We start from the raw sequence: 26,983 nt of genomic DNA on the forward strand, positions 1-26,983 counted from the left end.
CGAGCCTAAATTAATGAATGGGCCTAAGTGAATTGTGAGCCGAAGTCATGATTCGCAGTGAGGGGTTTACACTGGATAGTCGGAGTGACTCCTATGTGTGGTGTGTCTAAATGAGTGAGCCTGGAGGTTGACCAAAGTTTCGTGAGTGAGCCAGAGTGAGCACTAGGTATACTCGCAGACAGCATTTTGTTGCTTTGCAGCCAAAGCTACAGAGCCGAAATGCACCATTCGCCGTGTAGCAGAATATAGTTCCTTCAGGAATTTCGTGGATGGCGGGATTGTTCAAGTTATTATTACGTCATGATTACACAGTACAAGCATGTGCAATGTTAGCTTAGAGCATTATATCATCGATACAATGCGCTGTACCGTTGTCTGCGCCATCTCTCGGTAATCTTGTGAAGCGTACGTGGATTTCTGTACGCTTTCGCAATGTGCTTGTTTTGACTACGTATATAGCGTGGGATATTCATTAAGCATGAATTTGTGTTCATTTAGGCCTTCATTGGTGTAAGGAAATATTTCTACATCGTTGGCAGCTCTATAACTTTTGTCTAAGCAAAGGCGAAACTGAAACCGAAACTGTAACTGAAGTCGGATGCGCCAGAACTGCATGGTGTAATGACACTGTGACAAAACCCTGCCCTCGCAGCCTTGGCTGCATAACCACAAAAAGCTGCCCTTGAGTATATAGTGACTTCTCCGAGGCAGGGTCACAGTTAATTTCGTTTTATGACCTACACAAATCAAGCCACTTGAAAAGGGTTGGTCTTGTTTTGAAGGTTTATGTCACAATTTAACATTACTTTTGGGGGTGTATGAACATTTAAAAATTTTGAATATGGAATTCAATTTAATACTCTCCTATTCTGCGTGCTGAACAAATCAAATAGTTCTTATCAAAATGGATAAAATACAGTGTAAAGTTCTTGAACTGTTTTCAAGTGAATAACACATCATGGGCTAGTTGGTTCATCTCAAGGCAGAACAGTGCAAGATACACAGGGACAAGAAAGGAAGACGAGACATATACAGTGCTGACTTACAACTCTATAAATAACTGAAATGAAATTCACACCAGGTATATTGTAGTTTTCTTCAGCGGCTGTTTCAAAAGATTCCAAGAGCACTGTGGAATCTACACTGCAGAAATACAAAAGCCAGAGCTGAGTGTTGCTGATGCACACGGTGAATCATGTTTGCCCTCATTATCGTTATCAACTAAATGTACAGTCATTATCATTGCTACTGTCATCATTGTCGTTATCACTAATTGTAACATTATTGTAATCTCTACTATTAACCTCACAGTAAACAAGGAGAATTTATGACGTGCGTTTCACAATCCCGGGCGTGGCGCAGTTGGTTAAAGCGCTCGGCTGGGGATTTGAGGAATGGAGGTTTGATTCCCGGTGAAGACAAGATTTTTATTTTTGTGACGACATCATCAGCATGATTGACAGCTAATTTTCCTCCTCATACATTCGTTATTAGCAAATGACACATCAGCGCACAGATCCCGCGCACGTCTCGTGCACAGCTCTCAGGCACGGGATTTCGTTCATGAGCCTAGAAAGGCTTTCGCCTCAAAATGGGCCAAACTCTGACCTTGTCAGCATGCCATCACCATCAATTCGGTGTGTTCGCAGTGTTCGATGACGCTACATGGTCTGTTCATGTGGCAACATTGATGAGGCTCAAACGTTATGGTGTCCAAGACTGTGCATTGCAACAGGGCTCTACCAAATACAGCAGGCACTGCCCTCATGCCAAAGAGGCCATGGCTCGTAGCTCTCGCCTTTCTCTTCAGCTGAGATGTGGCACTAGTAGTTTGCTCGTCGTCATTGCCAGTAGCAAAAAGTAATTTTCTGAAGCGCTTGATGTGATGATAGTAGAGTCAATATACTAACTTCACACTGCAGTGGGACGATCTTTTGGCAACTAAAGCTTTAACTCACTGAGTTATATTGGTGCCCCTAGCGCTTTGGCGTTCCGCATGAGCGTTCATTTTTTTGTGAATAATTGCATAAATACGAGATAATTCAATAATCGTTCAATTCATACTAAATTCAATCTTAGCTTTGCCCTTTGTATTTAATTTGTTACCAAAGTTCGACTTCGAGAGGTACTATCTGCACAGCCGTGTTTGTATGAGGTTTTCTTGCACAAGACTGCCTAGTTGGATTCCTGATGTGTCTGACTCATTGGGTGAGTCTGAGAGGCTGAAAAAATATGTAGGTTTTGACAAAAAATTTGTTAATGCCATTATAGGAGGTTCTGGCACTCAGGCTAGCTCATGTACTGGGCTTTTTACAATGAAAAACTTGTGAGTCAGTGTGATAAACGTTAGGTAGTCCTTCTGCTAATTTTCATCATAATGGCAGAAAATGCCGTAATCAGCGCCATGATAGCATGTACTGGCAACAGATGAGTGTGGATGGTTCATGGGCTGTGTATGGCACGTGCAGCACTACAATAGCCGGCAATAACCGTGCACCCCAAAATAATCATGGGATTGGTTGCCATGATTACTGGCATTGAGCTGCTTTTTGCGGGGCAAGAAGAAAGCCACCACACTGTCATGTTTTGCTGCCTGGTGTAGGTGGGCTGCACAGCCTCTTTCCATGTGCTCATGCATTCAAATGCTTGTGTGTTTGAAATTCCAGGTGTTTCTTTGGCTGAAATTCAGTCGGATTTGTAGGATGCAAGCACCAGTTTGAATAAATTTGAAGTTTTGATCTGACAAACTTGAAATTAATAAGATTCTTATGTATTTCAAATGCGGTTCTTTTCAGTGAAGCATCATCTGGTGCTTAGTTAGGCAAGAAATGCATCTTTCATTTCTTCAATTTTCTAATCTGGCTATGTTCTCTTACCTGCGCTCTCCACTGTCAGTTTCGCAGCTAAATAGTTGTTGTTTTCCCTTTGAATACAGCGAGGTCAAAAAATGAAGTGGTGGGGTGAGAGTTTTTTCAGTCTCAGTACCAGGAGCGTTCGCATCTTTGGCAGGGAACGAGAGCAACGTCTCACTGCCCTGACTGCAGCACAGCTGGCCACGGCTGAAGAGCTGCAGAAAAAGATCCAACTTAAGGTGAGCAAGGCACGCCATCGTCTCTTTCACGCCTGCTGACACGAGGTTTCTCGGATTAAAAAAATAAAAAACAATCCTATTTGATTTTAAAGCTGCCAAAACAAGGCAGAGTGTCATTTTTTTTTGCTAAATAGTCGGTGCCTTTAAAATCAAAGCTGGAGCATACTTAACGATCCCAATAGCAAGCAGTCTTTCATTTTGGTGTTTGTTTTATGCTTTGAACTCTAAAAACCGGCCCAGAGCAACAGCAGGACATTGGTGCAATGGACAACAGTGATGCAAGATGAGTAGAGTTGTCTTGCTCTTGCTTGTGCCTTTCAGGAAAAAAAGGCAGGACTTGTCCCTCTTTAGTTTACTTGCCATAATACATAACTACACTGAGCACTTTTCAAATAACCACACTAAGCTAATCACCACGTTGCCAGCCATCAACATGTTGCCATGCTGGTTTTTTATGTACAAATGAAATTAATGGGTGCTAGAACCTCTTTGTTGACCCGGACATCAGAAGTTCGTCACCATCACCATCGCAAAATTGCTTGTTGCCAAACCTTCCTTGCAGCAGTTCTTATGCGTCTGTCCTAAAATGCTTTGTTTCTCATTGTGGCTGTCATGACTGCTCTCTCAAGATGTTCCACACGGTACAAGGCAAGCCCTAAGATCCACCACACTGGGTATTAAGCTTGCACTTAAACTCAGTCACTTATACACAGAGTTTCTCAGGAGCGTAGTGCGCTTTCTCCGGGTTCCAGATGCTCACATCAGCTTTCTTAATTTTGGGCCTTCATAGATCACTGGCTGCATAGTTCTGTACACCTAACATAGTAGTCACAACTCCTAAACTTTCGTTTATATTTTTTTATAAGAGGAGGTGAGCTAAAATTTGGCAGGTGTGCTGTGACAATTATCATCATCGTCCTCTTAAACCTTACTCTGTCCACTCGCAGCCTTCTATATTATCCATGCTCGGTCATAGGCACCGAGATCAAAGGATGTCGACTGTCAGGTTGAAGGTCACGGTGGAAGGAAGAAAACTGGTCCATCGGCGCGCCTGCGCTGTGGCCAGATAGCGGCCACTAGTGTGCGCCGCTAGTGGCAGCTCATCTTTTTTGGTTGCTATGCTTTTCTGCTGACTCTGCTAGTTACCATTGGACATTGGGCATGCTGAAATTTCACGTCCTCTGTCAGTGCTAAAACTTTGCAACATGGAAATGTGCTTATTTTAGTTATTTAACTGCCAACTCGAAGCAGTTAAGAGATTTTATGCGGCTTACTGTCCAATTAACTTAATTTCCAATTGCACAAAGCTGTGATGGAGATGACAGCACAGGAGCTATGGTGTTATTTTGTCTCGTCTAACAAAAATAATGAGCCAAACAGTAACTTCAAGTTGCCAACAAATATCCCTGGTTGCATAATTGGCAGCCCATTCAACAGTGTTATGTCGATGTGCAGAATCAAGTCTCGCATCCCCTCCAAGAGTAACTGCAGATTGGTACCTTTATCCACTGTCTTGAATATTTTGTGCTTTTGGCTGAAGCAAGAAGACCATAATTATGTGCTCACTGGGAAGAAGTGCTTTGTGTGTTGTTGCAACTGCGGCTACGTGCCCTGTCATTGCTCTCCAACACTCCCGAAGACTGCATTCAGAGTGCAGGGCTAAAAAGAGGGGTTCCTCCTGTCTGTAAAAGGTCATTCAAAGTGCGTAAACATGATATATGCACAAAAATTAAGTGGCTTCATAGAAAAAAGCCCTTTTAGTACCAGTGCTGCTTCTTGCGATTGTGCCGTGCATGGAAGAGAAACTAACTGGATTCGTCTTGCGGTGCTGCCAGATTGCTTCTTCGCTTCTTCCTTTGACCGTGTGGCAGCCTGAGTGGGTGGGTGGGAAGTATTGGCTGCAAGCGCGATTTCGCATTGAGCGGCAAAACTAGGTGTTCGTCGTGTTGAATGAATAAGTTGAGTGCATCGCAATGCAAGAATCCCAAGCACAGGTCGCCATGCAGAACCAGTGCAGCACATAAAGCTGGAGCCTTGTGATGCTAGTGCCTCATTGTGGAAATTTGTTTCATCACTGTGAGAACCTAGCTTTTAGCACGCCTCGCAAAGTGGCGTTCACAATTCAGACCTCAATAACGACCTTCTACGGCTATGCTGGAGCGAATGACCGGACGTGGATAGTATAGGGAAGTTGTTAACTTACTCAAAGAGTAGTTGAATGTATATAACACTTTAGCTTCATGTCAAATTCATGTATAACATACACACACACACACACACACACACACACACACACACACACGCACGCACGCACGCACGCACGCACGCACGCACGCACGCACGCACGCACGCACGCACGCACGCACGCACGCACGCACGCACGCACACACACACACACACACACACACACACACACACACACACACACACACACACACACACACACACACACACACACACACACACACACACACACACAAGCACACAAACACCTCCCCCCCCCCCCCTCCTAGAAAAACCAACAGCTGTTTAGAGCTGCCTGGCCTAGTCTGCAATATTTGTTTTTTGTTTGCAAAAGTTACCTAATTAGTATAGACTAATTAGCTAACTTTTTAATTATTGCTTAACGAAAAATGGTGTTAGTGTGAAAGGATGTATGGCTAGCTTTGTTGTTTCCACCAAGCTAGCATCTATTTAAAACATTTTTTTTTTTTACCATCCAAAAATGATACTTCACGCAATAAAAACCTTCCTTGTGACGTGGCACCACTTCAAAGCCTGGAGACATGTCCCAGTTCCAGATAACAAAATCCACTTTTTTCTGCTGAGCTCCCTCCGATAAAGCTTTGTGTGTGCACTGTGCGAGTGATTTAAATAACAGCAGGTCATGTGGTAGCCCCCTTTGAGGGCCAATAAATAAAGCTTCTTAAATGCTACCTTGATGGAAACAACGTAGCTATCCATTTTTCGAGTATATCTACAATCTATACATTGACATTTTTTTTCTTGAGAGTATGCATATATGTATAGTTTGCTTTTACTTGTGGGCCAGCAAAGTTAGAATAAGGATGTCATAAAACTTTGATGATTATCTTAGTTTATTTAGCAGTTTCGGACGACGGACCATCCTTGGTCTTTCACCAGGAATTTAAACTAAGATAATCGAGAAGTTAGTGTGGCACCCTTAAATGTATATTTATATATGCACACACTGCCAGTATATACATACGAATGAATGGTGGGGCTACTGTAGAGGTTGCGCTATACTCGGGGGCATTCTTTTCATTTGTGTTGCCTGGTCCTGTTTGATTTGCGCAGCAAGAAGAAAGTGCCCGAAGGCATGAAGAAAACATTGAACAAATCAGGCTGAAGGCTTTTGAGCTCAGTGTTCGTAAGTGTTCTTCCAATAATGATGATGCCCCACATCATCAGCCTTATGACACAAAGAAGATCTGCTCCCTCTGCAATGTTCTGGTAAGTACAAATGCCTGCTTCATTTTTTGTATACTTCAAATGCAAAGCATGAGAAGTCAAATTGTGGTGGAGAAGCAAGTTTTTATAGTTTTTTCATTGAAAGGAAATAGTGTGCTGTTGTGTTGAGTGCATTGTTAAAGGTAGGGGGATTTTCATGTTGCATCTTTATACTTGTTGAAATCATAACAGGTGTTTTGATTTTCACGCAAAGCTGTGAACAGAAGTGCTCCGTCCTTCACTGGAACATCAGCTATAACTAATGGTTGGTCTTTTGGGTTTATAATTGAAAAAAAAAAAAAAAAAAAATTATTCCTCTCACCTCCTTGGCGCTTGCCTATTAAGTGGTTTTTATTTCACCCCCGTACGCGGCGTTCACTCGCTACACGGTGGTTGTTCTTGATTGCTCTTCCTTAGCCTTGCCAGCATGCCCTCTCCTCCGCCAACCTCTCTGCCAGCGCGCATAATCACGCGTGTTAATTACGCGCGGGTGTTACAATGGAGGAAGGGGATTGTGAATCCCCACAATCTTCAAGAGATTCCCGACTGATGGTGCAGCCATTCCGTTCGCCCTATGGAGCCTACATGTTGTGCCGTTTGCTCGGCGTACTGTAGTAATTTTAAAATGCACTACACTAACGCTGTACACGCGTCTTGTAGTAAAATCCTGATATACTGATAACGTTGATATTTCAGTAATATTCCAGAGCCTGATTCATGAAGTTTACGAAGGGACTATATCCTGCTGCGCAGTGAGCTAATGCGTTTCGGCTCTGTAGCTTTGGCTACATAGCCAGAATATGTTGTCTGGGATAGTAGTCATGGGCTCATGCCCTGGGTGCTGCAATGATTGAGCATCAGTTTTATCTTTGCCATAATCACGGACCATGTGCTGCACTGCCCATTTGCTCACCCAGCGCATCAGCCCAGTGATAGTGTATCAGCCTAATTCTTAAAAGCAAACTTCCACTCGTGTTTTTATGCGATATCATAAGAGCTCATCGGGACGAAAAGTTGGCCGTTTCACACACTTGCAACCTGCCACCTGCCAGAGTTGGTATGTGGAAGGGCCAGCTGCGACCTGCCACCTATCACAGTTGCCCGATGGCAAGGAAGAACGAAGGAAATCTCTTCTATGTGGAGATGAGGAAGGGACCAGAAGGTGGCTGCTGCGGAAGGATGAATGGTTCTAATGATTTTTAAAAATATGCCAGGTGATCTATTGTTTACAAACTTGTAGAGAGATGGAGACTTATTGCTGTACTAGCTAACAGAGTGCACTATGCGGACAAGGTGAACGAGTTGAGTGCCAGGTGTCAGCTACTTTATCCTTTTGGCCCTGCGCTGTGCCTCTTTCAGCAGAAAATCCAGCACTGTTGGTGTCGAGCAAAAAATGAGGAGCTAGGCGTTGGCAGTTGCCAAGTGACAATGGGCCGACACTGATTGGTAGGTGGGTTGTGTGATGCCATGAGACTGCATGACATGACATGAGCTGAACCCTGGCAGCTTTTTTGAGATGAGAGGATGAAATGAGAGTTGAACCAGGAGGCAGTCAACCCCGAATCAAACATAGTCAGACATTTTGACATGAAAGGGTAAACATTTGGGTCAGTAATGTTTTCCGTGAGTATACATTTTAAGATATATGGTCATGCTCATTAACTTTGTGGTAACCAAACAACCATCATTGGATTTAGTAGGATCGCTATATGAGAGTATTTTAACCTGGTGAAGGAAGAAGGTGTAGGAAAGTGTCAGTTATTCCATGTGAGAATTAGGGCAGCTTTATTCTGAATGTTTTGGAGAGAAGATAAATGGAATTGTGTGCAGGTCTCCATGAAGTTATGCAATAATTTAGGTGCTCTGAATGAAAGCACTGCAGTGAGTGAGAAAAATGTGCAAGTGAAGAAATTGCAAGCTTCAATTATTAATATTTTAATTTCATATGCGATCTTTTTTGTAATTCCTGTATATATGCGAGAGGTGGTTTTATATTGGTGCTACTTGATATTGAACCTACTTTTGGGCTTCCTTAGCCCTCCTCTGCTTGCAAGTTTTAGTGTCTGCCGACAATGTCAGTGCTCTTCTGCAAGCATTCCATGCAAGTTACCAGTAAATCAACTGTAATTAAAAACAATGATGAACAGTAGCTAGCACCATTCAGGCCGATTTAAGGGAACGTTGAAAGTGCCTGCGTGGAAATAGATGCACTGAGCCCCCTATGATTATCTGCGTCTTAGGACCTCATTACTATTAGAAGCTTTCAAAGGAGAAACTCGCATGTTGTGTTAGCATAATTGTAGTGGCCACTGTTAAAAAACGTCAGCTTTTAAGCTGTTTATTCTTGTTGATCTCTGCAAGTATACTAAATTTGGCAGTGGTTAACTGTTGGTTGGCAACAATTTAGTTTTCAAGGTAGTGCTGATGTAACCGGTATAGTTACTACTGGCATGTATTTCCTCAAAACTTCTTGACTTAGGTAGTTCTTTGAGTTGCATAATGTCAAGAAGTATAGCATATTGTGACTGTAACTGCTTGTCTCTCTACGTGCCTAAGATCCAGGATAGAACTCGGAACAAAAGTTCACAGCTCAAATTCTAGTATGGTTTGGATAGTTTAGGAGGCAGAAATTATGCTATGTTAATGATCACAATGCTGACGACAAAAATATTGTCTTGTCTAATATACAGTGTGTGTGGGGATGCAGTGTATGCGCAGTCAAGCATTTTGTGGGTGGTTATAAATGAACTGCCATTGAGTTTTTTTTTTTTTTTTTTTTTTTTTTTTTCATTGCATTATAGTTTACATTCTGAACACTTGTACTTGGAAAAGCTGGAAGTGTACAATTTGTTACTTCTATTTTGTGTGCTGGCTTGTTTTTGTGGTACATAATCTGGCTTATTATTCTGGTGTGCATTGCAGATTGGATCTGAAGTGTATCTACTCAGTCATCTGAGAGGCAAGAAACATCAGGAAGCCATTCATGAAAAGTACCAAGAAGCGGATCCATCAACTGAAAAGCTAGTAAGTTTTGTGTAAACTTACTGAGCTGTTATGCAATGTCAGTGTCAGTGCTGGAGTTCCTTGGTCATTAGGATTGAGCCAGTATAAGGTTGTTTGCTTCTTAAACTATTGTTTTCATTCAGTATTTTTTATGATGTATATACTTATGCAGATGTGCCTAACCTTTGTTAAAGAAACCTTTGTCAAGAACTCCTCATTTCCTTAGGAATCCTACAACCTGAAGCATATTGTCGATGCCTCAGCTGACCAAATTGATCCCAGCATAGCTTTGGATAGGGAGCGGCAAAAAGCACACCGCAAGCGCTGCAAGAAGCTCAGGCATAAGATGACTAGCAGGTGAGCACCCTTTCTGCATAGGTGAAATCCTCTTGTAAAGTATCAAATGATGGCCATTTGTTTCAGTCAGGGCCATACTCATTTGAAATTGATCGGTGTATTAAACTGAGTGTTTGCTTACAGGGGAAAGCTGTACGAGAAGGCCTTTGCAGAAAGACCGAAAACTATGGAATCAAAGAACAAGTTCAAGTGAGCTGTCGATTCCTATCAAAACACTTGTTTGTAGTGAAAAGCGATACATTGTCATGAAAGTTTTTCTATCAAAACACTTGTTTGTAGTGAAAAGCGATGTGGATCAGGCTGTTACCACCATTGAAAAACATTGTCATAAAAGTTTTTCTATCTTTCATGTTGAAATTATTAGCTCGTGAGTAGCAAGTTGTGAACTCAGAAACCAGTTTCCCCATGAAGGCCATCTGGCTTTGTATGTTGTATAGTTTAGTTAGAGACGGTCTCATGTTGAGCTCAAAGTTTTGCTGTTTGTCTTAGTGGGTGGGTACTAAAACTTGTGCCAACTTATGCGGGCAGTACTTTCCTGTAACCATGCTGCGTGGTTATTATACAGCCCCGCACTGTGTCCCAGCAACTTTTTGACAAGTCCGATAGGTTCAATGATATTGCCTTTGCTTGTGGAAGCAGCTTCTTACTGCAGCCCAATGTTGCGATGCAGGCTAAACAAGGCAGTGAAAGAAATACTGCGGTGTCAGAGCAACCAGGGTCAGGGACCTTGGGACAGTGCCCTGGTGTCCAGCCTGGATCGAGCCCTGGGTGAACTAGAGCGCACACTGACAATGGGGAGTAGCCCTGAAGGAGATACATTCCGTGCCTTGGGTGGCCTCATTTGCCTCATTGAACTGCTAGGGTGCTTGTTCAAGTCCAATGCTGACATCCAGCCTGTCGTGCCCCCAAGGTAAGGATATAATTACTTGTCTGAACAGTGTGTATTGTGTCATAAATGGGAGTGGTGTGCATGGAGGCTTTCATTTCAGTCCAAATTAAGATTGTGTCCCCTTGAAGTCTCATATAATAGCGGTACTATTACATAAAATTTGGGATTATTTACAAAACAGCACATGCTTTAATTTTGATATTAATATTGGCTTCGTAGCTTTATTTTCTGTTTTGCAAATGCCCTGTGTGTAAAAAGAAGCCAGTTGTCATTAAAATTAAAGAAAGCATATGGGAAGTTATTTTTTATTTTTTCTGTTGTTTGGACTACTGTGGCATTCATGACAGTTGCTCTTATTTTTTCAGGTTGCACTCCAAATAGCTGCGGGGTTTCTTTATATTTTCTAATTCAATATTTTATTGGTTGGTTGTGCGAGAGGTTACTTTATCAAACATTAACTATACTGCTGGCTGCAGTTCAGTGCTTCACCAAGAGATACCATAGCAGTAGACAGAGAAATGAAGTTGTGTTTAAATTGGCAGAATTGTTTGTTTTTTTTGTATGAAAGGACTAAAATTGTATTAATTGCCATGGTGGCTCAGTGGTTAGGGCGCTCGATTGCAGAACCCAAAAACACTGGATCGAACTCTGGCTGCGGTGACCGCTTTTCGATGGAGGTGAAAAGCAAAGCGCCCATGTGCTGTGCGATATCAGTGCACATTAAAGAAGGCCAGGTGGTCAAAATTTCTGGAGCCCTCCACTACAGCATCTATCAGCCTGAGTCACTTTGGGACCAAACCAAACCAAAATTGTTTTGCTGCAACAAGAATATATCCGTAGAACTTTGGCAAATTGCTCCAAGTAAGCGTTCTGTGGAGCATCATGTTGTTGGTAAAACATTTTGAGTTCTTTAGTATGTCGCAAGGAATATGTAGGAAAGTAGTTGAAAATTTAGGTTTGACTAAAAAAATCACATTTGTGGACATCCACATTCCTAAACTAGCCTGTGAAAATGTATGTAAGCAAATTTAATTTACCTCACTCATTCAAAATGAGGTGAGCTGTCTTTCAGCTTGGGTCTGCAGTAGTGGATCCTTTTGAGAGAGAAGTAATGGTGTGGCATCTTGGCCATGGTTTCAGGTGCCTCGTGCGGGCCTGCAGTGTGCTGAAGATATCATGTGAGAAGAGCTACACCAACTGCGACTACCTGGTCCTTAGTAATCGTGTTGGATACCTGCTAGATATACTCGCACACCGTCTTAATGTAAGTGGAAGCTGCCGATATTGTTTTCAATACTTCTGGGCTTAACACTTTCCTGTCTGCGGGAAAATGGGTGGTTTTTAGGTGGCGTCATTAATATTTTTTTTTCTTTAATAAAATTTGCTTGGTGCAGGCGTGTCTAGTATCAAATTATAGATACTAGAGGAGGAATTCCTCTTCACAATGGCATTAGTGACAATCACCATATTTATTGAGTGATAAAAAAAAACTATCAGCAAAAATTTGTAGTTAATAAGAAACCAACATTCTTGTCACAAATAAAACAAAAATTTTCAAAATATACGTTTTTTTACAACAGGGACCAAAGTAACATTTCAGCAAATTCTAGCTTTCTGTGTACAGTATTTGCTGAGTTGGGAAAGAAAACAGTTGTCGAGGTTGAGGTCAACCTTGCTGAGGTCGACCCCTGGCTATGCTATCCTCAGCGGAAAACACGACTCCCTGCGCTGCCAGTTGCAAGTAATACGGCCCAAAAGATGTTGTCACCTTGCAGATAACAGTTGTGACCTTCAGAACAGTGATCTCTTCCGATCAGCACGCAGCAAAAGTGGAATTTTTCGGGGGCAAAAGCAAAACATATTGGGGCATGGCTGTCAATGTTCTGGGTCAGTTTGACGTAGTTTCGCTGTCAGTGTTAAAGTCTGAAGAGCTGAATTCATCTTCCGAGTCATCACTGCTGCTGTTCGCATCCAAAAATGAGCTCTCCGATGCGTCAACTTCCACGGAAACGCGCCATTTCAGTGCAGCAGGAGCGCACAACGTCGACGCCATGATGTAAACAAGGAGCGCCGATCACCTGACTTTGGAGACCATCTGGACAGGCATGGCATGGCGGAAAAAATAAAACCAAAATCAAAACTGAAAGAAGGGTTCCTCTATTTGCCACTGGATGATGCGGAGTAGAACATCTGCCTCGCATGCAAGAGGACCGGGGTTCAAATCCCGGTGCCGCGCAATTCTCCACCGGATTAAAAAAAAATAAAAAATCCGCGTGTCGATGGAAGTGCATAAACAGGTTTGGGGTGCGACCTGATGCCGGTGAACGCCTCTGGCAACGCACTCCCTCACCAGAACAAGAGTTGGCCACCCTGGTGCAGTAATTGGCCGCAACCTCTCATGATAAGCTCCACAAAACCCCGGCCCTCAGTCACCAGTGGCTGCGGAACAGCTGACCACGGCGGCGGTCAGACCTGTGACGCAGCAGGGGGTGCTAAGAAAGCCTGGCTCCGCTACAAACTGGATTCCAAGGGAAGGAAAGCGTAGCAGATGGCGGCAGAAAGTTAGGTGGGCGGATGAGATTAAGAAGTTTGCAGGGGTCAAGTGGATGCAGCTAGCACAGAACTGGGTTAAGTGGAGAAATATGGGAGAGGCCTTCGCCCTGCAGTGGGTATAGTCAGGCTGATTATGATGATGATGATGATGCCTTTTGTCGAGCGCTTCGAAAGCAGAAAAATTCAAATCGTGAAACCATTGATAGCGGGCTATCGATGGGAAGAGGCACAGACAGGAAAGTGTTAAGAAATGGTCTTGGCGACACACAAGTACACAAGAAAAGGCAGATCTAAAACCAATAGCAGATTGATGTCAAATCAAAAAACCTAACTCTTTAATGACAAAAAGTGTTATAATTTTTTGCTGTCACTACTACCTTGCTATCTTCGCTAGCTTTTACTAACTTGGCAGCCACTTTCAATGCAGTTAAACTTGGTTATGACGAAATTGAATAAAGTCTACAATTTCAGTTACATCCAGGTTTTTGTTACGTGCAGTTATTCCATGAAGACTCTGAAAGACAATGCAGAATAAAAACCAAAATAAGAAATTAATGTAGAGGAAATCACCTTCAATCTATTCATGATAAACCACAATAAATTATTGTGTAAAGACACGAAAAGGCGCACATTGGTGATGCTGTGACTGGCAAGTGTGATCTCGTAGAACTAATTATTCTGTTGTGAGTGCTTGAAAACACATGCCTTAGTTTATGCCACAGACTCCGTGCCATTTTGATGTTGGACCTGGCCTGTGTATATGCGTGTGTCGCGCAGCGCGCCTCCACACTGGGTGCGGTGACCCTAGCGACGCCACTGCGCTGGAGGCGTTATTGGGGATCGTCGGCTGTTGTCTACTGACGGTGCACTCGAAGCTTTACACGCGCTTCATGGCTTTGTCGCATGTGTAGGACTGAGTGATGAAACTGCTACTCACTTCTATGAGTTTCAAAAAAGCTTGCTGCATGCCATCAGAAAACAAGTCCAGTGCATGACAGATTATCGTCGCGTTTTAGGATGCTTCACTGCACAGTCCATGTGATGAGGCATAGTGGAAAAGTGATGTAGTGTGGTAAAAGTGCAGAGAATTTGAAAAATTTCTGGCGTGTTCAATGATTTTCGAATATTCAAAAATATCAGTCTTTTGAATATGAATTGAATAATGAACATATTTAATTCGTACTCGAAATTTTGAGTATTCGCACATGCCTACAGTGCATTGAATTTAGTTTTGCCATTGTAGCAGGCCAGATTTGAATTATTCCGGCCAACCTCTCTGCCTTTTCCTTTCAATAAATCCATCTATCTATCTTTGCCATTGCTGAATTTAAAAGCCAAAAGCAAATTGGGTCGGCCTGTGCAGCTGATGGTGCCTGACGATTGGGCTCCGAGCTCTGGCGGGTGCCTTGAGCCCGGCCAGGATGCGACAGTGGCTGCGTTGCTGGCACTGATCCGGACAGCGCTCAAGGGTGTCATTCGCACTGATTCAGAGCTCATGGACTCTGATGACCACGTGCATAGGCTACTCGATGTCATCAGGTGAGTCGAAAAGCCTTCCTGACCCAATTTTCCTCACTACAGAAATGCCTGGCTGTTACAAAAGTGGGGGCATGGGAGAAAATAAACAAAAGACACTGACCAAAAATAAAAAAGGTCAAGAAAAGGTCGAAAGGTCATGCAGTCACAAAAAGGTAGAGGCATTGCTGCCAGTGTTGAGAGAGGAGACATGGCACAAAACCATATTGTCACGTTACCAGGCGTCAGAGCAACTCGAATTACAACTCAGTAACCGTGAAGATCAGTAATACCCCCGGAGCATCGGTAATAAACAGACTAAAAAATTAAACAGCTAATAAAGATAATAATCAGTACTTGTGGGCCTGTGTAAGAGAGTGCCAGTAAAGATAAAGATCACCTGTCGCACACTTCTGTTGCAATCACATGGAGGAACCGGAACCACAAAAGCTCATCCCAGGAAACCACGCGTCACGCTGAAGATCAAAATCAGTTCTCTTTTTCTCTACAAAGCAGCATTAGGAGTAACTTTCCTTATGTGTTTTATAAGTCCTTGTAGGTCACGGCAACATCCCACAGTGTGTGAAGCAGTGTGTGAAGTTTAAAATAAAAGGTTACCACTATTCCGGTATGGCAAAAACCGTCAAGCAAAACCCATCAAAGGGTTAAGGCTCATGCCACTGGAATTTTGTTCTCGGTCGGTTTCCGTTTTAGGACAATGCTTTTTGCAATAATGAGGTTTTTTTTTTTTTGTTTTGTTTTTCAGGCTAATATGTTGGTGGTAACCTGCATGGATGCTGTGGCGCTTTCTGACTCGGGCAGTGCCTTAATTGTTCATTGACATACTTTCGGCCATGAAAGTGCTTTTGCTAAACATGCTTCCTCGACTTAAATCTGCTTGTTCTGATCAAAAGTATAAACTGCAGCAGTGAAAATAAGCTATCTGTTTAGACACTGATTTTATGAAGCCCAACTTGTCGCGTCTACAATCTTTGGGTTTTATTTTTTGTGCATGACATTTCGTGCCATTACAAGTATTCAGTAAATTCAGATTCAGTCCTTATTTATTGATCACCCTTTGTTTGGGAGCAGTAAGAGACGTAGTTACAATGGCATTTGGGCAAGCTGTTATAGTAACATTTTAGTTGTGCATATGGGCGCAACAAATCACAAGCACTGACTCAACAAGCAGTGCTTTTTCAGAAAGCACACAGAGAATCACATTTTCTATGCATAAGATCAATATTGAGATATCCAATCATTGCTGTAATAAATAAGCCTAAACTAAATATAAGGTACTGTTTTAAAGAGGCGATGACAAGGTCGTTTGTCGTATTGCCGTTTTATACTTCTGAGATAAATATACAGGTCTTTAATTCTACTTGCAAAGTTTTAGTGTTTAGCACGCGCCGCATATTACAAAAAACGCAATAGAAATCGGAATTGAGAAGCTCCTCCCGCTGAGAGCGACCGCTATTTTGACATGCTCGTGTAACGTCAGAAGAGAATACGTGGCGGGGCGTTGTCTGCAATGCAGGCTGCAATATCAAAGGACACGTCTCTTTTTCTTTCGTGGACGATAGACACAATGGTCGTCCCTCATGCAGAAGTGCTTGATGAAGATGTTATCGCATGAAAGCGATTAAGAGCAACGTATGTTTTCTTCAGCACAAGGCGCACGGTCACAGTCAGTGAGCTGCACGGTTAGGTTCCTTATAGCTTATCTACACACTGATCTGTCTCATTACAATTTCCATCATGCACCAACTCGCCCCCCAGGCCGTTAATCCTGTAACATTTGTCTTCCGAAAGGATAATATGCGTAGCAGCACAGCAAATGTGCTACACAAAGCAAATAACCTTGCACTGTGAGAGTGCAGGCTTGCTGTGCTCAACCTGTCAATCTGTTTCATACATATTACTCAGCACTTGCATTCCTGTTGCAACCTCTTCTCATTGCAGTTATTCAGTCAGCATTGGAACTGTGGACAAACTTTCTCAATGCCTGGGAAAAGTGCGTTGTTCTGAGACGCCTGAGCTGACTGAGTTCTTGGTGGAGGCTATGGAATTTGTCGCTTGCCTTGCCTGCGTTGTCACCAAAAGGTTAGTACCAACCTGGACCAATTGTCTCACATGTCTCGGCATTCAGTATTTGCTTGTTTTACTGGACTGTTTGCAGTTTGATGTAAGAAATATCCCTGCTTTTCAGCGCTTGAAAAATGGACTTAAGTGGCCGAAAATGTCTAAACCATAAATGCATGACATCGGAACTAGCACTTAGACTGCATAATCTTTTCCATCTGTGGTGCTGAGCAGCAGTTATTGTCATGAGACAGTCTTCCCTCTTTTTTCCCCCCACAGTCGGTCGAAGTATCGCAAGGAGGAAGACCCGACGCAACTGGCAGTAACCATCGGAGTCACCCAGCTAGCTGGGTCTGTTTCGCTGTTATATGGCACCCTGCTGCAGATGGGAGTGCCATCTGGGTGGCGGGCTGCGAACCAGACACCTTCTTTGCTGTCACCTGGGAAGCTAGCCATCGCTAGCGCTGCTGTTACACTGCTAAACCACATTGCACGTCTTGATTTGACCATGTTCCAGGTGAGCAAGTGTGTCTTGGATGCTGTTGCTTGTATTTTGTACCAGTTTAATGGGGGACAGGGCTGTTTTTTCTTCATTTTTGAGCTAAATGCAGTGAAAATAAACATTCTTAATTGTTTATTATGCTGATATCAAATGTGTAGTCAGTTTTGTGATATGTTGATTAGTTTCCAAGATATTTTCACTTTTTTGCTTGCAAAAACAGTAGAAGAAAAAAATGTCGATCAGAAAACTGTTGAGATTTGGCTAGACAGTATATAGTGCACGGAATACAATGGAGGAAATGTTTTTTTTTATGAAGCCATTATTAATTATTTTACATCTTGTTGAAGTTTAGTGTAAGAAATAGCAGTGTAAAGAGTGCACAAAAGAAACAACAAGCACAAATTGAGGAATCGGTTCTCAACGTTGTATACCTTAATCACTTAGCGTGCTACGGTAAAACTTTTTCCTATATCTGCTCTGTATGCAAAAATATCCTTCTTAAGAACTAACAAATAGTAAAGAATCTGTCTTTTAATCCTTTAATAAACAGGGGAAAACACAGAGATGAGATTTATTTAGCTTAGAAAGTGTAATCACATTGAAAATATTAACCCAGGGAATTAATAAATTCATAGATATGTAGGATATGGGCTGTACTGAAATATTTTGAAAATGACTTTTTTAAAGAGTCATTTTCAATAAAAATTTACTTTTCGGTGATTGCTTGATTTAAAGACACCTGTCTCCCTTTAAAGAGACCGTTCCATAGTTCCAGGTAGCTTAAAATGAACCTGAGCAGTGTTTAGACATTGTAAATAAACAAGTGCAGTGCATAAATTTGCTATCAGTGGTAGCAGCTGCAAAATAGAGCCGTGCGCAGCCTCATCATCGTATACTCTGGCATCCAAGCATTTAGTACAACATTTCAGTCAAGAGCATTCCATTACTAGTCCACCATTCTGACCTATAGGTGAGGGCGGTAGACATATCCAACGCATTGATGTTGTTTGGAGTCACGTGCAGTAAAATTTCGGTGATATGAATCCCTTAGAAGCACACAAAAATTCATGTCAAATTTCAAAACAAGCTAACTTCTGTAACAAAAAGAAGGAGATCCAGCATTGTTTATTTGGCACAATTCTCTTTGGCCGAAAAACTTAACATGTTCAAGTTGTTTTGACCATTTTTTTCTCACTGCCACTGAATGAAATGGAACAAACCACAAAAAACTGCATGTTCCTCATGACTGTGTCGCAGAAATGCTGTGGAGCATCAGCAGTGCACGCCAACTTGGCTAAAGATCTCCAAGTTGGCATAGTTCTTGCTCGGGTCTTTTTTTACTTATGATTTACAACTGAGCCTTAAAAGAAAGGGCCATTTGTGACCCAACGCGGGTGACATTTAGTTATATATATAAAATTGCGCCCTACCACATTGACGCTTGTCGCACCACCACCAGCCACTTGTGTAGTGCAGCAAAGCCTGCTGCCTCTCTTTAAAGCAAGCACTAGTTGCTTTGGTCTGGGGAGTTCGATGTATCTATTATTTCGCTTCGGTTATTTCGACAGAAAAAATTCCCAGAGATCTTCTGGATGTTTTCTTCCTTTGATGTCGCTAAGTAGTCCCTTTGCATCATTATAACCTGGCACCTACTCGCAGGCACCAGTTGGTTTGTATGTTTGTGTTGTCCATTGGTGCTGAGAAATTGTTTGCATTATCCTGAACCTCAACTTATTGTTTTTACACTAAATTTTTGTTAATTTGACTGTTGGTAAATGAAATCCAGACAATTCGAACTTCGAGCAAGCGCCGATGTTTGTCTAAGGTTCGGTTTGTGGGGTTTAACAGGTTTAAAGCTATGAGAGACGCCGCAGTGCAGGGCTCCAGGGTTCTTTATCGTGCACTGACATCGCACAGCACACAGATCTCGCGTGCTTGGGCGCAGTAGTCGGGTGCCCTAACCACTGCACCACCACGGCGGGGGTGTTTGTCTAAGGTGTCATACACTTGCTAATTCGGGTGCTATGGGTCTCGCACCATTTGGTTCGAAAATGGTCTGTTGAAGTGAGGTCATGTGCAGGTAAGTGAGGATTCGCTTATATTTTTATGGGGAAGTATTTATCGCAGCGCAAGTTTCAATAAATACTTCCCCGTAACAATATGTATAGGAAAATTGCTTTGTTATTGGTGGTGAAAGGGAATCATTTAGAGCCATACCTTGTGATTGGAAACAGGTGATGGCTGCTTATAAGCCATGGCCTCTGAGGTTGGGCACCAAGCCAGGGATTGATAAACTTTCCTGAGCCTTGCCACATCACATAGTCTTTAAAGCCATGTTTAAGCATTGTAAATGCGTTCACACAAATGGACTGGGTCAATGCTGCTAGGCTAGGTAGTCTATAGTAATGTTGGTACTGGGTCGCAGCACGAGCCTATCATTGCCCAGGTACTGATTGTGGCAGGATTATACAGTCTGGGTCCTGTTTTTAGACCTGTAATTGAAAAGAAATGCATCATCATCATCATCATCAGCCAGACTACACCCACTGCAGGGCAAAGGCCTCTCCCATGTTCCTCCAATTCACCCGGTCCTGTGCTAGCTGTATCCAATTGACCCCTGCGAACTTCTCAATTTCATCCACCTACCTAACTTTCTGCCATCCCCTTCTACTCTTTCCTTCCCTTGGAATCCAATTTGTTACCCTAAGCAACCATTGGTTGTCCTCTGTACACACTAAATGCCCATGCCCATTTCTTCTTCTTGATTTCCACTACAGTGTCGGTAACTTGAGTTATTTCTCTGATCCACTCTGCACGCTTCCTATCTCTTAATGTTAAACCTACCATTTTTCGTTCAATAGCCTTCTGCATTGTCCTCAACTTAACCCTTTCACTGCCGGGTTTTTTTCGCGTTGCTGCACTCCCCCTACCGGGCTTTTTTTTTTTCATGTTAGTTTCGTGAAAATTTTATGTTAGTAACGCACTGCGATGCTCTGCAGGACATGTAAACACTTTCATTCAAAATAACCTTATAGATATTGCACTGAATACAAAAAATGACAACTAATTAACAAAACAATTATTTCCTAATTAGGATGTCAAGGTGTTTAGAAAACTTTTTTGGTGTGGTACTCTTCAAGACAAGGCACCACACAGGCACCGCTATTATCGGAGTCCGAATTCATAAGCAATTCCTGAATTTCTTCGTCTGTCAAACCGCGGACGCACGCGGAACGCTGCCTCGCCATGGCTGCTCTGCTGAGGCCAAGACCAATGCATCTAAACAAATGCGCCCCGTCTGTTGCTTAAAATTTACACGTTTTATGAATTTATGTGTCTTCTCCATAGATGGCGCGACATGCTTGCATCATTTTTTTTTTGCACGAGTATAATCGGGAGCGGCAGGGAGCGAGTTAAAACGTCAAAACGAGTATACTCGGGAGAAGCAGGGAGTATGCATGTGTGGACACACAAGTTATCTCGGGAGTGGCAGCGAAAGGGTTTAGTAGAACCCTTTTCGTTAGCCTCCATGTTTCAGTCCCGTAGGTGAGTACAGGTAAGATGCAACTGTTGTATACTTTCCTCGTGAGCTATTCCGGTAAGCTGCTAGTCATAATCTGTGAGTGCTTGCCAAATGCACTCCATTACAATCTTATTCTCCTTGTTATTTATTTCCCTTTCGTGGTCTGGATCTATGGTTACTACCTGTCCTAAGTAGGCATATTCGTCTACCACTTTCAGTGCTTCGCTACCTATTGTTAACTGCTGTTCCTTCCAGAGGCTGTTGAAAATTACCTTAGTCTTCTGCGTATTGATTTTCAAGCCTACCCTTCTGCTATTCCTGTCTAGGTCATCAATTATTCTTTGCAGTTCATCCCCTGAGTTACTTAGCTAGACAATGTCATCAGCGAATTGCAGATTACTGAAGTATTCTTCATCAACCTTTATCCCTGACTGCTCTCATTCCATTTTTCTGAATACTTCCTTTAAGCAAGCTGTGAATAGTGAAGAATAGTGAAGCTGGGAAGAAAAATACAACAGGCCTTTATTTGAGTTTCGTGCCAGTTACTTGAAAAGTTAAGAATACGTTAATTTATTTCGAATAATCTTTAACATGCATTGTTTGATGGAGTCTGACAGTTGAGTAGGAGACAATTTATTCACTGTTTGTAAATTTTGAATATATTCATGCACCCCTACTTTTGTTCATTGATGCACATACATCCAGCTTGTGCTAGTTCTGTGTGCAAGCAGCACTTGTCTTTATGTGCAAAAGGGCCAGCATATTGTCCACTCACGCTCACCTGCTTCATTGCAGGAGCAGGTGTGCTTCTGGGCACATTTGCACCAGCTTTGATAAAAATTTAAATGCACTTTATCACGCGTATGTCTCTCTAATGCCAGAGAAGTTGGTAGGGTGTCCAGGGATGTATGCGCTAGGGTTCAGAACACATCCAGGTATAAAACTGCAGTGCTACAGAAGACAAGCAGCAACGTATATGTGACGAGATAAGTTCCCACCACATTGTTGTAGTGCCGCATTCTGTATGCTGTATTAACAGTCATACTAAGTAGCGCCCTCTGGTATTTTCTGATGGCACTGAATGCGTTAGTACTTGTGTCATGTCCTACGCGGCTAATGTCCAGTTCTTCCATTCCGTTTCATACCTTTCCTGCTGCAGGCTGTAATGGGAGCCGAAGGCATGTCCTTGCAGCTGCGACACATAGCCAGCTACCTTCTGTGGTACTGTACCCACTGGGAAGAATGGGCACTCCTGCACCAGGTGGTGCTACTGGTCGGCCACTTTGCCGTGCTCTCTCCCGACAACCAGGTTGGGGCCTTGTTTCGCTGCCGCCAGTTTTCTTGCTTTTTGTGCTGGTGGCTTGCTTTTTTTTCAGACGTGATATTGCTCTTAAATGTTGTTCGCGATGAAATGATGTGTACAGGTGAGGTCAAAATATTGAACAACACATTTGAAATTTTCTTGTGCGTTCTGTGGAGAAGATGTGGTTACTTGCGGCCATGCAGTTGCATATGAAAATGTGGATATCAGGTACTTTGAAAATTTCGTTAGGTAATGTATGAGACGTTTTCATTGCTGAGCTCTTTTTCATAATATTATGGCCCAAGCTGTACAGTGACCTCAAGAGCAAGCTTTATCTCGTTTGCCCATGTCTGAACATATGGGAAGGAAACAACATTTCTATGCAGCTGCTGAACCAGTTTTGATAAATTTGTGGCATAAAAAAAAATCCAAATCTGCTGACTGATAGAAACAGAATATTGATTTTAGCCATTAGGTTGTAGCAGTTAAAAATTACAAAATTTGGAAATTTAAAATTTCACTTTTGCAACTTAGCAGTTTTGTGACAGGAATCTTATTGATGAAAGCAGCTCAATTTTGCATATTAACTTTTGCTGGATGTCTTGCCAGTGCATAGTGAGTAGAATTTTTGTGCGACCATTCCAACCACCCAGACAACGATATACGGGATGTATTTGGATATTTTGAAATTATCAAACATCGTTTTTAAACAATTATGTCAAATTAAAATTATAATTCCATTGGTCATAGGTGTTGGCGTAATTTTTTTTTTGTTATTATTTCTATGACTCTAGCAGATGCATGATGCAAGCATTTCTGTATTCTCATGCATTTGTATAGTAAAAATAAAAGTTTGAGTTGGGACCCAAGGTATATATATCTGAATGCGTTACGCTAATTCAATAATAACCAATAACATGTTCTGGTAATGGTCACCCTATCTTCGTTAAATCAACGAATACTGAGGTGGAATTCTCACCTCTGACCTCAGGTGGAGTGAGCATGTTTCGAATATTCAAAAAGAAATGCTATGCAAAAACTAGGTTACATGAGAAGGACCCTGCAGAAGTCTGCTCAGTAAATGAAGCTATTATCTTAAAAAGACTGGTTCTTGAATATGATCGGCTGCGTAGGATCCTAACATTCAACTTAATGTTATAAAATGCGAATCAGTCTAGAAAAAAGCAGCAGCCCGATTCATCTCCAGCGCATAGTGTTGGCGCACCTCATCAACTGCTCTCGTTGGAAAAGCTAATTTAGAACCATTGCAGTTGCACCAATATTAAGGCAAAATGGAACGTTTGTATTTAATCTACAATAATGAACTTGGTATAAACAGGAACTTCTATGCCTGACTTGTTACACAGCGAGCAACATGCACATATCATTAAAAAAAAAAAACTTGAAAGGATACATTTGCAGAACAGGAGCGTTCAAAAATTCCTTTTTTTCCAAGTACTTTCTGCCAGTGAAATGCCCTCTTTTCCGATACTGTGGAGTCTGTGACTGTCGAATCTTTGTTATCAACATTGAAGCACCTATAATTTGTTGAAACAAAATGCTTTTGTTTGTGCGAAGCTTCTGGAGCCATCTTCATTTACTTATCAATCTATTTTATGTTGTAGTTGGCATCTGGTCTCCTTATGCAGCAGTGCACGCTTGTTGTGCTTTCAATATTGATCTGACTTAGGAAATTAATTTCCTTAAGCTACTTGTGCTGTACTGGAAATTAATTAAACAAGACATTAGTCAAGTGCCTATGGACAGAGGCTGTTTGAATCTATAATTCGCATCTGCAGTTTGGATAGTGTGACATTGGATTGATGTGCCACATTTATTCGTATCAAACGCTTTTTTTTTTTTTTTTTGATAAAAAGTGGTGCGTCATGTTATAATTGAATATTTGCAAAAAAAGCACACTTTAATACCATATTTACTCATGTTTTGGCTGATCCACTGTATAGGTTACAGTCCAACTTTAGGAAGCAGAAAAATGTTTGAGTGCTGTATGGTCGCCAGACAAAAACTTTGAGCCACAAAATTTCAACTAAGGCGACTGTGGTGACATCACAGATTAAGACTGGAGCAGTGGGAGTGCATTGAGAAGCTAGTGATGGTGTAGTTGTGGACAGAGTGCAGGGTCAGTGTATGACCTGAAGAATTCTAGATGGGAGGTTCAAGGTGTAAAGGTCTTCATTTCGTTCTTTTAAAATTTGGTGTACGCAGTCAACATTTCCAGCGCAGCTGATGTTGCACATTAAAGGCAGTAATCCACTTTGGGTGCACGGAGATATTGCTGTTTTCTGTACCTGGAGCACATTTTAGCAGGATGAAACTTGCTCGATGTTGCGCAGTTTTCCAGTCATTTGAATGCTTTTGCAAATGGCTGCTGACGTGTGGAGCCATGATACTATGCCATGAATATGAATTTGAGCAGCTAGGTGTTTTAAAACAGTGAGGCCCCTGAAGTAAATGGTCATGACTGTGAAAGCTTGACAGGATGCTGTGCTAATCTTTATGTGTAATCTTTATGTGGGTCTTACATGAGAATCCATTGTGCAATTCTCTTTAAAAGGAATAGTCGTGTGAAACCATTGCACAGTAATAATGGCAGCATATTCCACAAGACTTGAATGCCTGTGACACTAAGGAAAGGCTTTTTCCCCCCCATTTTGCATCTGTAGAAGTGACCCTCACATTACATATTGTCCTAGTCTCCGAGTTTTTTTCTTGTGTTTTTTTTTCCCCCGAGTAAAGTTTATCCTTGTTTGTGTTACAATTGTGATTGTGTCACATATCAGCAGTGAAAACTAGCTGCGCCTGCTTACTGTATGATCTTACTTCCAGATGCACTTTGCTGTGAGGGCGCAAGGGAGTATAGTGTGCTTCTTTATCTTTCTGTGTGCGTGCAGGCTGTAATTCAGTCGGGAGAGCAGCCCACTCTTCTGCAGCTGCTGTGCACGTTGCCGATCGAGTACTTCAGCAATCCAGAACTCATTCAGGTCCTCCTGCCCACACTTGTCTGCTGCTGCTTTGGCAATGAACACAACCGCACTGTCCTCGAGAAGGAGCTAAGCCCCCTGTTGCTTGCCAATTTCGTTGAGGTAAGTGACACGCTGTTAGTGCTTTCGCTCAGCAAAAAACACTCCACTGCAGCCGCGCTCGCGTGGCCGCTCGCATGCTTTCTTCCACGAACGATTTCTGCATACATGTGCAGAATTAGGTAAATCAGGCACTCAAGCTGCCAAACTGCATGTGCTCCCAAGTGCACCTTCCCAGCAAGGCGGCAAAAAGCGCTGCGGCGCCAGCAGTGCTTCGAATTTTGAACCGTGTTTAATATGGACGCTTCTCCGGTGGCAGAACACATACCTTTTACGGATCGCGCATGGGCTGTTCGCTGGCTACCGTCTTCCCTTGTTTTCTTGTTTTTCCCAGTAAACAGCTCCAAAACGCAGCAGAAAACGCGAGAATTTGCGACGCTTCCCATTTCCTTTGTTAGCAATGCAAGTCCCAAACAAACTCTTCCTCCTTGCGCTTCGCCTTGACGGAAACGTCCATATCTGCCGCCAGGGGTGCCCGCATGCAATGCAGGTGACACAGGTTTGTGACAGGATAGAGTTAGAAATATCGGTCATGAACATGTGTACTTTCCTATGGGTGCATGTGACAGTTCCTGAATGAAATCTGAATTGAGTCTGAAAAATCGATCGGCTACTGTATTTGAAAATGTTCGATTTGATTTGTGGTTGGTTGTAGCATTTTATCAAAGGTAGTCAATTTGTTATGATTTAATAACTTCTGTCTTTCGTTTTTTTTTTTAAACTAGGTAAACGCTATGTTTGACAATTCAAAACAGATAATATTTTTATTTTTTAACATGCATAGTAGAGAGTGATAGCATCTGGCAGCATTGTGTCAGATTATTTTAGCTTAAAACAAAGTACTGTGTCACACAGGGAATTTTAGAAATACACCCAGGCAAAACCTGGAAAGCTCAGAGAATTTGGAAACATCAGCTTGGTGGACACCCTGGAAATAAACCCACTCGCATAATCTACCCATCTCCTGCATTTTCTGCTGAGAGTTTGGAAAGGAAAAACGTCGTCAACATGTCCCTCTGTCTCACATCGTTAGTTTCGCAGTTCGCAACTCATTTTTTGGCAGCAAGCAAAGGTGCTGCGCAGCGATAACACATGGTGTGTTTGTCTTCCTGGGCCTGTTCTGTTGCACAAGCCTGGTTAGCACAGTCACTTTGTCACACCGCGATTAGGGCGGGCGCCCTCCACTGCCACAAAATCATCGAAGCGCGTGATAGCAGCACACACGTTGAAACGAACAATGCTAAAGGCGTGTTCATGATCATGTGCTTTTTCCAATGATTGATAGACGGAAGGGTGGACGACTTTTGAAAAAAACAAAAAAAAAGGATCTGTCAAGTTGCCTTGCCCAGTTCTCGGTGTACTGAACCCTCCCTGTAAATAGACATCTATTTTTCTAGGAAAAAGTGGGTTCATTAAGCGAGTAAATTTGGTAAATCTCCTCGGTTGTAAACAGATCTGCCTTTTCGATGCTTTTGCATACTGATTTTTGTTCATTTTCATGATGCGAATTTTTTCTTGACTCTATGAAGTTCATATCACCGAAGTTTTACTGTACTCCCCTTTCATGCACACATGCTTCAAAGTGCCATATCT

At 42.3% G+C, this 26,983-nt stretch overlaps 1 protein-coding gene across 3 annotated transcripts in view; it reads left to right on the top strand.

The window, feature by feature from the left end:
• ssp3 (SCAPER domain-containing protein short spindle 3) overlaps window positions 1-26,983 on the top strand; it is a 116,713-nt gene that overhangs the window by 29,467 nt on the left and 60,263 nt on the right. For all 3 annotated transcript variants that reach the window (XM_084593705.1, XM_084593707.1, XM_084593706.1), the window contains 12 exons: window positions 3,010-3,091; window positions 6,410-6,565; window positions 9,485-9,586; window positions 9,792-9,922; window positions 10,046-10,111; window positions 10,593-10,832; window positions 11,952-12,075; window positions 14,728-14,903; window positions 16,842-16,982; window positions 17,241-17,478; window positions 22,146-22,295; window positions 25,202-25,393. In XM_084593705.1, coding sequence (XP_084449831.1) covers window positions 3,010-3,091; window positions 6,410-6,565; window positions 9,485-9,586; window positions 9,792-9,922; window positions 10,046-10,111; window positions 10,593-10,832; window positions 11,952-12,075; window positions 14,728-14,903; window positions 16,842-16,982; window positions 17,241-17,478; window positions 22,146-22,295; window positions 25,202-25,393 — 1,798 coding nt within the window. The remainder of the gene's footprint in view (window positions 1-3,009; window positions 3,092-6,409; window positions 6,566-9,484; window positions 9,587-9,791; window positions 9,923-10,045; window positions 10,112-10,592; window positions 10,833-11,951; window positions 12,076-14,727; window positions 14,904-16,841; window positions 16,983-17,240; window positions 17,479-22,145; window positions 22,296-25,201; window positions 25,394-26,983) is intronic.

Source organism: Amblyomma maculatum, chromosome 2 (assembly GCF_055883805.1).
Source record: "Amblyomma maculatum isolate TAMU_Amacu chromosome 2, ASM5588380v1, whole genome shotgun sequence".
Classification (NCBI taxonomy): Eukaryota; Metazoa; Arthropoda; class Arachnida; order Ixodida; family Ixodidae; genus Amblyomma; species Amblyomma maculatum.